At 35.6% G+C, this 14,710-nt stretch overlaps 1 protein-coding gene across 1 annotated transcript in view; it reads right to left on the bottom strand.

Annotated features, from left to right (window-relative positions):
* LOC136026462 (SHC-transforming protein 3-like) overlaps positions 1-14,710 on the bottom strand; it is a 149,291-nt gene that overhangs the window by 14,098 nt on the left and 120,483 nt on the right. Inside the window, exons 7-8 of the mRNA XM_065703060.1 lie at positions 13,999-14,073; positions 4,155-4,360 (exon numbers count right to left, since the gene is read on the bottom strand). Coding sequence (XP_065559132.1) covers positions 4,155-4,360; positions 13,999-14,073 — 281 coding nt within the window. The remainder of the gene's footprint in view (positions 1-4,154; positions 4,361-13,998; positions 14,074-14,710) is intronic.

Here is a 14,710-nt window from a genome sequence, read left to right as displayed (position 1 = left end):
CTCCTTTCAAACCCCTTGCCTTTTTCTACTGTCTTCTATGGTTTGTCTAGTAGGAAGGATTGAAACATCTTTGAATTGAAAGTAGACGGTGGGAGGTGCTCTTGCCTCGGTGGTAGTCATTACGCATTTACCCATAGATTTAATTACATGAATATTTTACATGATTTGTAGAGTTTTTTTTATCCTCCTTTAGCTAGTTTTTGAAAAATAAAAAGCTCAAAAATCCTCTGTTTTGCTGACGTCTCTTCTTTTTTCCTTAATGCCCAGCTAACTTGTTTTCAATTTCTTTTTTTTTATTTAAAAAAGTCAAAGAGGTGTTTGAAATTCGAATACGAGACATAAAACTGCGTTGAATCACAAATTATCGAACTGTTTTTTTTTTTTTTTTTTTTTGTTAGAGAATAAATAGCGTAGAAAAAAGTTTGCTTTGGCTCTCGATGCGCTGACATTTTCCTTCCCAGACAATCATAATTTTAGCAACTTAATTGTGAAGCCCAATCAGAAAGCGAAGCTTATTACGGACCTTAAACATGGGCTCCTGGAAAAACTTCCTTCGCCATTTCTTTAAATTTCGCTCAGACGTCTGTGATTTACTAAACTATACGAGTAATACAGGGGGGGGGGAATCCGTCAGCCGGTCTGTGACAACTCCAACCCACTTCAATTAATTGAAAGGCCGCATCCAGGGGATACGGTGTCTGAAACCCCGCCCGAAAATTTTGTTCAGCTCGTTAAAACGTAACAAAAATACATATGAATATATTTCTCACGTGTTTTTTAGTTTTTACTGTAAACCTTCCCCCAAACAAAATCCTAGATGTGACCCTGCTTAGTTGGTTGCCCTACCTTTGGTTCAAAAATCTACCAAGCGTGCAATTTTGTTATTTAATCCATATGGCAACATATGGGTTTTTCAGATTTGGGAGTACCACCAACTAATAGTTATCCAGCTTCTACGTTTTATCCACGAATCTATCTATTTTAGACATTACAATACGCAAGCTATGCTGAGAGCCCTTCAAAACATCGAATGGGCTAACATTGGACCACGGACGCTCACACAGAGTGCGGGCTAATTTATACACCCCCTGAAAGACGAAGATACAAATGAATGAGGGAATCTTTTAATATTCTTTCTGAAAAATAGGTCTTTTTCAAAGCCATACCCTCTCCCCTCAAGAAAATCAATTTGGAGCCCTAAACATGGGAGACTTCCACATAACCCTTCACATTCTCTTCATACAGGCGAGGATTTTTCCAACATAATTATAATTTTTCTAGTTCTCTTGTTTATGTGAATAACATTCTTGCCAGGAGGTAACTACATTAAAGATCGCAAAATACTGTCTTTTTTTGCAATTCAGAGGGTGGGAACAAAACGTCAACATTATGATTGATACATTTCCATGCTATCCATCATGCTGAAATATTTGCACGACTTTGAATATAGCTCCCACGATGGAAAAAGAGCTAAAAAAAACTTCGATTTTCACAATGAAAGTTTCAAAACAAAATCTGAAGCTATTATTTATCTTAGCAGATGAACAGTCTAAGAATGCAAGGTATGCAAACAAATTTATTTCATTGGCAGTTTTTTCTCTCAAGTCACAAATTTAAATAAGTTAATTGAAAAGAAATTATTTGCTTTTATTTCGAGTATTCTTAAAATCATCGACATAGCTACAGAAATGACTAGGGCACCAGCCCCTCTAAAAGAGTAAAATAGAAAAAATAAAAAGATAGAATCCGCTTATTTGAGTTTTTATTTCCATAAAAAGCGAGAACATGAAATCGGGAAGTTCTGTGATAGCTATCACCTCCCTCGCCCAGTTAAAATATCCGAGCTATAGTCGCCGCGCTTATTATTATGTATGGTGAAACTTTATATGGTTATATATGGTCATTATTTGAACATGCTAGAAAAACAATGGTACGGAAAATATTCCAAGATGTTCAATCAGTCTGGAACTACCAACAACTTATTTTTTTATAGGAAATATCTTCCTATGAAAAACATTTTGCGGGAATAATCTGAAGATTCCTACCTACTAGGTAAATCAAAAATTATGCAAAAATTTTATAGGAAAAATCTAAAAAAATTTAACATTTCTCCCTGACAGCAAAGTTAGTAGCCGAAAATCGATTGCAAAGCTTCTCTCAAAGGGACGATCAGGAGGACAATTTATTTTAAATAATTCTTTATCCCCCAGGACATACATTATCCTGCTAATGCTCTATTTGAAAATATTATAGCCAAAAAAATTGGTAATTATCTCAGGAACGTGAAAATGTCAGATATGATCATTTACCTTGGCAACAACAATTTCTTTTTGTTTTATATACCTACTTCCACCGTTCACCAATATTTTTTTTTTTACCTTTTGTAGATTTTTAGCCACTCCATAAATATTCTAACAATTTATATTTAGTGTGTAATTAACTATCTTTCCTGTGTGGCCGAATCTTCATTTCTTGTTCTGCCCCGCATGTCGTGCTATAAACTGCCGTTTTTGTGTCTAAGAGGTTAGAGTAATAGCGGAAATAAGATGTTATACGTTGATTAATTGCGAGGTTGTTGGTCTCCCAGATTGATGATAGTGTTGAAAAAAAAAAAATCCTGAAACTTTTAATTGAAAATTCAAAAGATTTTTTTTTTGTTACAACAGGGAAAGTACCATATTTACTTTGTTTTCAGCTTTAGACACAGGTGCACAATGATCAAGTCTAAGGTTCAGTGACGTTGGGTCACGACAATTTAAGGGGGGATATATTTTCACTGTCTAGGCATGGAGGTAAAAAAATCTATGAGGCAAAGGCCCCCCTTGCACAGCAGCTGACCCCACTACATAGCTTTATCAGAGGGTTTTCTGAAAATGTGTATCCAGGTTAAAACGTGAAAAGAATGTTTTTCCAACAAATATATCAAATTCTTCAGAGGGGTCTTATTTCGATTGATATTTGGAAAAGGCAATCTTCCTTATCCCATCCCTGTGTGCAAGTCTGAAAATGAAAAAATATTGGGGGGGGGGAGAAGCGTAGCCACACACATAAAATTGCACGGCTTGTCCTAATTTATTGGTGCTATTGTCTTTAATAAAAAAAACTCTTTTAAAAAACATTTTTCTATAGGATATTACGAGAATACGATTCAGTCCTAAAAGTTACTTAAGATTTTACATTGGAGGAGGAGAGGAGCCGGGAGTGTAATTTTGAAAGGCCCCTCCCTTCTGCGTAAGACTATTAGGAAATTACAAGAATAAAAAGATTTAGGAGGAGATAGTCACGAAGGCCCCTCCCTTCTGTGTAAGTGCCTGGCGGATGGTACTTGATTCGAACCTCACTCCGGGAAAAATGAATTTATGAGTATTTAATAGCAAAAGTAAGCGATCTTCTAACTCTGAGCCCCCTTCGCAATCCTAATTTCAGGCAAGAAAATAGTTGTAGATCCGACTACTTGCAGAGAAGTTAAGTGTTTCTGTAATGGAAAATTATTCGCTTATAAAATGAACAACTAAGGTCGAGCCTATGGCCTATTTTTTAAAGCAAAATACATTTAAACTCATGAGGTACAAAAAATGCATCTTAGTTCTGGTTTGGAAAATTATGATGCCAATAGCTACATCAAAAGAATCGCATTTTAATGCTGATTTTAAATATATAAGTTTCATCAAGTTTAGTCTTACCCATCAAAAGTTACGAGCTTGAGAAAATTTGCCTTATTTTAGAAAATAGGGGGAAACACCCCCTAAAGGTCATTGAATCTTAACGATTCTACTGTTTTAAAAAATAGAGTTGAGAGAAAGAGTCAAACTTTAGCGTAAAGAGCGGGGCGTTGATGAGGAAGCAGCCCCTTTCATATACGAAGTAATTTCTGTTCGTTTTAAGTTTTAATGTCGCTCCTTACTTTCAGTTAAAAAAAACTTGCCTTTTTTTATGTAATTGCTGTAAAAGAACATAAGATATTAGTCAAACTAATCAGCAGTCGTTGAACTGTCTCGACCGATGTGTGAAATAGACCTCAATTCATTGGAGGTTTGCTTTCAATGAACGAGCTGCCATGAACTGAGTTTTTGAACAGCAACATTTTATGTTTCAGTATTTCGGTAATGTCAAAAAATGGATTCGATCCTCCTGAAAGCGGAACGTAATCTTACCTAATTAAATTATTTGATGTTTCTACGGTGAGGAAATCCTGCAACTTGTTTGGCGCTACATTACAAGTCTTTTTTTCTCTCTCAGGGAGTATTAACTTCTTATTGGGTTCAGGCTTCTCAGGAAACAATCGACAAGTATTTACAGTAGTCGGCGAATCGAAGCTTAAATTTTCATCGTCGCTTTGAACAGGGGACATGAAACCATCCTAAAAAATAAAGACATAATTTCAATATGAATCGCTTCTTCTTTTTTCTGATTTACAGCTATTTTTCAAAAACAAAATAATCTCTCCAACGAACTTAACAAGTTGTAGATTCACCAGGGGCGTCGTTTTTTTTTTTTTTTTTTTGGGGGGGGGGGGCAGCTGCCCCGCCCAATAATGCGGAGAAAAATTATCATGTATCCCAAGCCCCCTTGGCTATCCGGATATGGCCTCTTGCACCCTCCCCCCACAATAAAATTCTGGAGACTCGCCCCTGAGACTAATATTTCCATCATCAAACTTTCGGCACCATCGGCAATCGCCACCAAACTTTGTTTCATGAAAAAAAACAAGATTCATAATTAGTATTCAAACAGTTGGTTTTCACCAAATGTAACCCCACGGATTTTCAAAAATAAAAAATAAATAGAAAAAAATGGCGATTGCAGTCCCAATAGCGTGAGGAATCTTTTTGTTTTACAGTGCATTGCGCTCTACTTCATACATTAAGGGAGGAAAAGAGGGGCGAGCTGCCGCCGGATAAAAAAAATATTATATGGTTTTCAAGATGGGGGATAAAAACCTTTGGCAGGATATTTTTTAAATGATCAGACAAGAGCTACTTAAAAGAAGTTTTCGATGATAATGTTTACGGTGGTAAACATATAAAGATAGGTAATGCCCCTTTTTCCTACCTTTTGAGGAACCCAAAGATATTAAGAACTGGTGAACACGTCTACACAACACAGGAAATGCTCAACAAAATCTTTTAGAGAGAATTTATCTGGCAAAAAAAAACATCCTTTCGATCTCAACCTTCCAGGTGTCTTTGCTGGACTGTTCCTCATTACATACATGCAAGAGTCACCCCCTTCATAAAAAAAAAGAGATATTATGTGAATTCTATTACCAACAATCCTTTCTTTTCTCACTTTCTTTCTTAATTTTCCATGTTATGTTTGTTATATTCCTATGTAATCTTTTTCTGTATCCTTTTTTATTATTTACTCGACGAATAAGCTCCTTTGTTTGTTCCTACCCCCACAGGGAAATTCTACTTGCTTGGTCTCATTGTGCCATCAGGATGGGTCTTTCACGAGTTTTCTAACCAAAATCGTGACTAGTAACAGTACTGCAGGGTGACCTTGAGGAGTGGAGCCCCTCAAGGAAATTATAGCCGGTACTTGTTAAATATCCCGACCCCACCCAAGAAGTGAAATTAGGTTAATCCTAACGAAATATACCAAATATGATGAAGATATAATACTTAAGAAACAGAATTATGGAAAGTAGACGGCGCAGAGCGCATTATGTTAAATACCTAACCTAATCACCTCTATATATCAAATATTTAATAAAATGTACCTACATCTTTGTTTTTCTCAATGAGACTAAACTAATAATAACCTACAGCAGATAGACAAACCGGTTTTTCCTCAGATCTTACAGATCAAAATTCTTGAGTGGGATCGGGACATTTAACAAGTACCTTATGGCCTAGTAAACGACACAGCATTTGCGCATAGAATTGGGATGGAGAAGTGTGTGTAGCTGTGTTGGTCTCTGGCGGCTTGGGGCTGCAGTGAGTTGTTAGCAGTAAAAGTAGTAGCACTATTTTCTTTTTGCCAAAAAAACGGCAGTTTTTTTGTAGATTTTCTTCTGTTATATTGTTTAAATGCCAGTCATCTAATCAGCTGTTCATTCGATGGTACCCTATTACTGGGAAAGGTTTAATTTATTCCTTTTTTGCACCATGCTGCGGCATTCTTTAATTTGATGGAATGTATATTGCTTACTAAAAATTTGTTGATATTTGATATGCTTACTAGAATTTCTTTCAGCTACTGAATTGAGAAGTTTGTTTGGACAAAAACTGATAAAACAACCAGACTGTCTGTATGTAAACTTGGCAGGTTTTTGCTTTTTTTACCATAACGAATCGTAATCAATACCATAACTGTGGAGAATTGCTTTTTTGCAACTGCTAGCTAAAAATATTCATAAATAATAAGTTTTTTCGACGATACCTGTCTTGAAAACATAATTAAAAATAAACAAATAAATAATGAAGTCCAGAGAATAATGAATGTTCACTGATTACAGAATCACTTTGTGACAAATAGCCAAAGGTTAGTCTTAATGAATGAGGTGTTTCGAACTCAAACAACATTGTTGTGCATCACTCAGAGTACAAGGAGGAAAATCCAGAAGAATAAGTGATTTATTGAAAAAATATACAAAATTGTGGGAGAAATCTTGAGTGTTAGAAGGGGGACTCAAGTTTCCTCCCCCTGTGCATATGTTTGCTTTCAAGCCTTGAATATATTAGGAGACAGATGTATTGCATATAGCCCCGATGTCTAAGAAAAAGATTTAAGTTAGATACGTCAAATATGTTCCGCTGCATTAAAGAATGGTCTATTGAATCACTAGATAACTTCTTTTTTTTCTTGAATCACTAGATAACTTCTTTTTTTTTTTTATATACAACCTTGTTCAAAATATGATATTTGCCATCACTTCCCGTTCAGTCTAGAACATTTAAACTTCATTCGCTCGAATCGTGTGTATTACAAGCGATGCATTTGGTTTTTTGCGAACTATCGTCATTTTGAAAAAAGGCTTGAGTTAGGGTTGTCAAGGGCAGTACATTTGTAGAATAGTAGCCTAAATTTCTTCAGCAGTACATGTGCGATGTAGTACACGGATGACGGAAGAGAATCTAATATAGGCTACCATTTTCTTCTTCTAGTGTCGAAACGTAGCTCAGGTCAGGGGTCTTCTTTCGAAAGGGGAAAATAAGCCTTGTGAAATTCTTTTTTTTGAATTTTCTCAAAGAATGTAAATTACAGTCACAGCTAATCCTGTTGCAAACAATTATGATAAATACTTGACTAATGGGTTAACTTAAATTGTTTGTTACCCTGGTGGTAACCCTGGTGGTTGTTGACAGATGATATTAATACTATTTTGTTAATAAGACTTTCCTGTCTCCCCTCTCTTCCTCCCACCTCCTCGGGTTCCCTCTTTTGTTCATTTTATCTTTTATTTTTATTTTGATGCCATCGGACCTTGCTGGGAGGTTTTTCTTATATCTATTATGTATGTACTCAATGGATTCAATTCAAAAACTTAACTTTTTCAAAATAAACCCCCTCATTGTAGGACCCCCTTTGATTTTGGCTGTACGCCTATAATTACACAGATAATTTAAAATGCTAGAGAAAGTTTTCATCACGCATAACTTCTTCTTCTTTAACCGGACAACAGAACTAATTCACAGAGGCAAAAAAAAGAAACAAGCAAAATACATCCACTCACAAGACTTGTCTCGTTATGATCATTAATTTATAGAGACAGTAAAATCCCTAAATCGCTCTTTATTAACTACCAATTAGAAAAAGTAAAACAAGCTTAATAGCTAGATGGCTAATCAAGATAATGGGGAAAATGAATATAAAATCAAACAAAAGCATCAACAGATGAAACAGGAAAAAGTGAACGTAATTATAGTCTTTTCACCGCAAGATATTTCAAACAGTAGCTGATATTTCTTTTGTATTTTTGCAGACAATTATGGTAATTATTTTCTTTTATTTTCTGGGCTTGAGGACATGGTTTAATAATAGACTAAAATGGGAAACTTTACACGGAATGGGAAATTCAGAATACAATGCTCATACATTAAGTCAGTTATGCATATACATGAATGCATCGAAATACGAACCGGGTTGCTCAGAACTCAAAACAAGGGTTGCCAACAAACGATTAATTGGTGCATTAAGAATATCACGAGTAGTGCCTTTTTTTTCTTTCTCCGGTGTTTGTTTTTTCTTATGGAATTTACCACTTTGGCATCTGAAAAGCTTATGGTGCAATTTTTTAAGCAAAATAATTAAATATTTACAGTTTGTAGTACTAATCATGTTTGCAGCAGTGGCTTCAAAATAGCAAGAATGAACCACGGCCCATAGTAACCAAAAATTCAAAAAAATGTAAAGAAACTGGCTAGTGAGAAAAAATAACCATTTGTAGCTGATCCAGGAATGGTAACTATTAACTCAATTAGTCTTAATGCTATTTCAAAAACAAATTTATGAGAATTTCGAAAAATAGTAATAATCAGCACCAAGTCTTTCAACCTTAATATACCAAGGTATACACGTCAAATGAGATGCAAGCCCATTGCCAGAGAAGGGATTAAGCAGCTTTCACACTGCAAGCATTATTTCTATGCTACGTCGTCAAGAAATGTTACCTTAAGCATACCCCTTCAAACATAAACAAGTCGTTTCACGCTAGGCTGACGTAAAAATCCGCAAAACAATCAAATTTATCCTGTAAATTCATCACAATCATCATAAGCAAACTTCAAAAATTGAAAATGCCGAACCCCGAACCGATTTGAGCTCTGATCGAACGTGAAATGCTGTCTAGAAAAAGTTTATTGATTTGTTTTCAAAACTTACTGGCTTTTCATCTAGAAATTCTATTTTGTTGCTGCTATATTGACTTCTCCATAACACAAGATGAGCTTAAACAATGAAAGATTTTAAGTAGACCTCAAATCTAAATACCAATGCCTACTATGCGGACATAAAATTATTCCGTAATACGCATTGCATAACGTTACGTTACGTAAAGTCTTAAGTTATGCTAGTAGTTTCTAAAGCGGAGTGTGAAAGAGCCATTATCCGTGTATTAGTCAGGGACATAGCTGCTATGATTCGCAAATTTGTGACAAGTTGTTTCATTGTGTAAAATAGTGTCATTTCCATTGTTAATACGAATCATATGGCTATGCACTATGCCTCTTAACCTTTAGGCACATTAGTTCGCCTTTGCCCATGGTTGCCTTAGAATCTTTCTAAAATACATTAAACAGAAGGATTTTCAAAAACAATTATACTGATCAGAAAGAAGAATATTAACATAACTCTCTAAACTTGGCGCCTTTCAAGACAATTTTTAGCAAAGCAAATGCAAAACTTTAATGGTGTCCTATTTCATCTCTAAAAAAACATTATAAAACAGTATTAGATGTATTTTAATATAGGATGCCAACAACATGGGTTGCGTTAGTTTCATTTTTAAGTACAGAGGCAAGATTAGAAGCCTAGCAATAGAATCAGGTGCAGACTCAGAGCATGAGAAGGGATAAAGCTTGGTAAATTAATCACAGAAAAGGGCCTGATCCTATAATTTGACGGCTACCAAGTTTCTGCCGGGGCAGTAGGCTTGTAAATATATTTAAACAAAACAGTACCAAGATGCAATCAATGGAGGTAATTAAAGGATCATCATAAAGCAGTAGCACGGGGCAAATTAACACTAAATGATCAATAGAATTAACACAATAGATGCTATTCTCCAAAAGAAAATAATTGTCTATTCTATTACTGGAACAGAAGTTCTTAGGTAGGGCCACGACACTCTTTACGATGAATTATTTTTTTTAAAGTAGCACCTATAGAGCTTATAGCTTCTTCGAATGTCATTTTCTTTCCATGTTGTAAGCGATTAATAGATCTCTATTTACTTAGGACCACTAATTTTGATAGTAAGTTTCCTTATTCTATATTTTCTGAGACTTTTTTTGCGGTTGTTTATTATGATATCATACAGGCTAATTTCTGTCAGGGGATGGTTAAATTGTTTATCAATGGAAACATTCATTGGAGGTAGCTTTTAAAAAGATTTGACCGCTGTTTTTAACTTCTACCAGCAACCTTAGGACGAAGGGAAAATAGCACCCATTTGTAACGGAAATTTTTTGCTCCCTTTTCTTACATACAATGCCCATTCACTTTACCACACCAAAGGCACCATAAAGTTTTTGTTTTTTCTTTACTGGAGTTGTCAAAATACAGTTTGGTTGCTCCTTGAACACAACTAATATATACAATTTTCAAAATACAGCAGTAAGTAGGATTGTCGCTGAAGTCAACCTCGCTCATACTGATACTTCCAGCCATTCAATTGATGATTTTCGCCTCTGATCAAACAGTTCGTGGTAACGAACCGAAGTAAGGAGCGACCCGGCTCAATTGTAAAAGAAACTCCAAAAAACGGAATTTTGATACTAATAGATTCATCAAAATAATTGGATTGTTGTGCTTATTTTAGATATATAAGTTTCATCACATTTAATCTTACTCTTCAAAAGTTACGGGCCTCAGAAAATTTGCCTTATTTTGGAAAATAGCGGGAAACACCCACTAAAAGTCAAAATCACACCATTGCATTCAGCGTATCAAAGAACCATATTGTAGTAGTTTCAAGTTCCTATCTACAAAAACGTGGAACTTCGTATTTTTTGCCAGAAGACCGATCACGGATGCGTATTTATTTGTTTTGTTTTTTTTTCCAGGGGTGATCGTATCCACCAAGTGGTCCTAGAATGTCGCGAGAGGGCTCATTATAACTGAAATTAAAAGGTCCAGTGCCCTTTTTTAAGTGACCAAAAATTGGAGGGACCTAGGCCCCCTCCCACGCTCATTTTTCCCCAAAGTCAACGGATCAAAATTTTGAGATAGCCATTTTGTTCAACATAGTCGAAAAAAGTTTTATACTGTTTTAAAAAGCAGAGTTGAGAGAAAGACTCAAACTTTAGCGCAAAGAGGAGGGCGTTGAAGAAGGAACAGCCCCTTTCATATACTGGGTAATTTCTGTTCGTTTTAAGTTTTAATGTCACTCCTTACTTTCAGTTAAAAAAAACTTGTTTTTTTATTTAATCAAATTTTAGACTGGTCGATAGACTGTTAAGTCTGATACATCCTTTTGCCTATTCTAGACAGGTCAGGTGGTTATGCAGTGCAGAGGATGGGGGGGGGGGGGGGTTGAAATCAACGAGAGTACGTTTTCAGTCCATTAATTAACAATTTTTTATCAGTAAAGTTGAAGGACTAAATCTTCCTGACGGTAAGTATTTCTTATTTCCAATCCCCCAGGGGCAGATTTTGAAGGGGCTGGGTATGCAAATAATAGAGAAAGACATGCACGTAATTGAATGGGTTAGTGGCAAAACGTTAGACCTATACAAAATCTTTAAATAAACTAAGATTGTAGATTTTTGTAACTGCGTGTTATTGAAGACTAAGTGTAAATATTTGAAGTTTGCATCGTTGTTTGAGGGTCAATAAAGAAAACGATAAAGAGTGTTAAGTAAACTTACACAGTGAAATGACAAGATACGAATGACAGGTTTCACATGAGAAATACACATTATTTGATAAATTGTGTGCATCTTTCAAAGATTTTTTTTGTCACTTTTTTCCCTGTTGTGTATCTCCTTGTGCTTAGTAGACCATCCAAGCTCTAGTGCCCCTTCTTAAGAGCCAAAACTAATCAAAAGGTTGCCAGCTGCCCTTTCATTGTCATTATCGCCTCCAAACTTTTCGTTTCCCCAAATAACATCAGATCAAAATTTTATGGCAGCCCTTTAGTCAGAACTGTCAAAAAACGCTTTAGTGTCAATTCACGAAAACCGGGGGGGGGGAGCCAAAATGTATTTTTAAAACTTCTTCAATGAAAATATAAAAAAAAATCCATTTTCAATCAAAATGTCCAAATCAGGAAATTTCAAAAAACAAGGGGGGGGGGGCAATTTCTTTGTTCTTTCAATCTTATTCAATGGAAAGACATGTACATTATCTATTCTTGCTCCCAGGTAGCTTTCAATATATGTTGAACTAGCACAATCAATTATTTTCTTTTGTACAACAAAAGTAAAACATTGTTTTTACTTCCTAGAAGATCTAAGTTTAGGGTATTACAGTACTGATCCACTGACTTGTTCAAAAATTGTAATAAATTAATTTTCAACAGTATAATAACTTTTTCAAACTTTAAAAAAGTTGATTTAGTCATATAATTAGCAATAAAGAAGCGTTAAGTTTTCCTACAAAAAGTGCTTATCAATTCAACAAAGAATGCGTTTTTCTACATTCCACAGACCAATAAAGCTCGAAAGGAATGCAAGTTGTCTAAAGATAGGCATCTTTGTATATTAATAGGCCTTGGCCGGGGTGCGAAAAACCACTCACCCGCTGTCGAGATAACAAACTACTATGTATGTGAAATCGAGGGGACACAAAAACAGAACTATTGGAACACGTTGCCTTGGAAATTACACCTGCCAATTTATTAATTAGTTTGCCCAGAGGAGAGGGGGAGCAAGATGCTTCAAGTTGATTAACATTTCCACTTGAATGTTCGGTCTGGCGATCAAATAGAAACCGGTGATGGCAATTCAAAAGGCTTTAAGTTACAAAAAGAGACTTTAGCGAAGAGCGAAAAACTTAGAAAGTGGCTTTGAGGTTAATTGACTGCTGCGAACTGCCAGTTTTCAAACTAAAAATTCTAGTTGTTTCACTGGTTGACCTTTTTATGTAAAGAAGGTGTGACTACTGGCCATTCTGGTCTCTTTTACGTCTGAGGCAAAATCCTGATTAGCCCCCCCCCCCTGTCTTCAAAAATTTTTCATTTATTAACGAAATTTTGAATTCAAAATGTTACAAAAAACACTAAAGTTGATTAAATTTGTTTTCAATGATGAAGATATGAGAAAAAGGAGCATTTTGGATTCAGTTTGCTCATACTTGCTACCAACAGTGCCCTCTACTTTGTTTTATTAAAAATAAAATTTCAAAAATCATAATATGATTACAACCATTAGATTATTTATTTGAAATTTTGCACCTCCTAAAATGTCTACGCCCGGGGCAAGTTCTCCCACTGCCACAATCCCCCACGGGGTGGGGTCTGGTACTTCAAGGAGGTGGCACAAACTAATAAAAAGACTAAATTACATGGGAAATACAAGGAGTAAGAAGGAAAGTCGTGGTCATCTTAGGGTTATGAGAAGTTACGGTCCTGACAGCCCCCATCCTGAGCGTATACCTGGTTTCGTCCAGATACGACCATAAGATAGGCGCTTACGCAGAGGTCAGGCTAAAAATGTGTACTCAAGGATGCTAGCAGAGATTTAACCCGGAGGAAACCGCACAGTTTGCTGTTTCGAAGGGAATTTTAAATTCAAAGCACGAAAGTGGGGCAAATAATGGATAGCTACGGAAGGGAATCCTCCACAACTGGTTTGATAATCCCCGCCCCAGGAAAAATCTTTGAAAAAAATGCTGAATGAATAAGAAAAATGATATCCAGACCTTAAAAACGATCTTTTTCTGATGCATCAAATCCCCTATCAAATTTGAACCTCTTAGAGTAAAAACGAAATAGGTGGTTTTTATTCATTTAAAGGTAATGTTCCAATTACAAAAGCAGTGTTTTATAGTACACACCAGCAATCTTTGTGCTGGAGCTCTGATCTAGTCCAGAACAAATCTGTTCGATTTCTAAGTTAAAGCAAACAGAAAAATTAAGATTAGCTCCTTAATATCACCCAGTTAAAAGTGTGGGAGACCAAAAACCTCGCCTTTTTAAACTCGATTGGTTCGAATATGAAAGCGTAAGCCAGTAAAAAGAAAGAAAAGAATCAAATTTTCATTCATTGATTTTCCAGTTTCAAATTTTGAGCTTTTCTATCATTTTCTTGTCTGCTTCTCTTTATTGAAAGGTTCCTGTTAAATGGCTTTGATAGATGAATAGATTCTAGCAGAAAATAAAGAGGGAAAGCTCACCAGGCCTGGAATATTTCTTGGCCTTGACCGTCGATTATCTTCTCTCGAGTTTGTCCTTGACTTCTTTTGCCGCTCCTAAAAAAAAATTATAAAGTAGAGAGACAAAGATATGTTTTAAAACTACAAATAATACTAGCTTAGAAAAAAGGTGAAACGAAATATAAGCCAAATTTTAAACGATTCAAATTTTTAAATATTTGTTTCGAAAGCAAAATTTCATGCTAAAGATTAGAGAAACAGTTATTTTACTTCAGTGAGTTTCAATGTACTTAGTCATCTTGGCACAATTCTTATTAAAAAGATAATGTCATCCTAACCATGAATAAAAATTTTTTTACGCCTGACCCAGACCATAATCAAGCCTGTTGATAAAAACCCAAGGTTTATGAATGGTCCGATTTTCCTTGATTTTACCTTCATAATTGTATTACTTGTACTGCATCGACACTGATTTACTCCAGAATATTGTCTACTAGGACCAGGGGCAAATCCCCGGCATTTTATTGGAGGGCAAGAGGGGTCCAAATCCGGATAGTCAAGGGGCACGGGATACATAATAATTTTTCTCCATATTATTGGAAGGCAACTGTCCCCCTCCCTCTAAATGACGCCCCTGACTAGGAATACATCTTTTGCCATATTCGTCATAAAGATGAGGAAACTGCTCTTTCAAATTTCCATTGTTTATAATTTAAAAATTTATGCCTTCAAG

This window comes from Artemia franciscana, chromosome 4, assembly GCF_032884065.1.
Source record: "Artemia franciscana chromosome 4, ASM3288406v1, whole genome shotgun sequence".
In the NCBI taxonomy this organism is placed as follows: domain Eukaryota; kingdom Metazoa; phylum Arthropoda; class Branchiopoda; order Anostraca; family Artemiidae; genus Artemia; species Artemia franciscana.
Note: the sequence above shows the minus strand (reverse complement) of the source record. Positions and strands in the feature narration are given on the sequence as shown.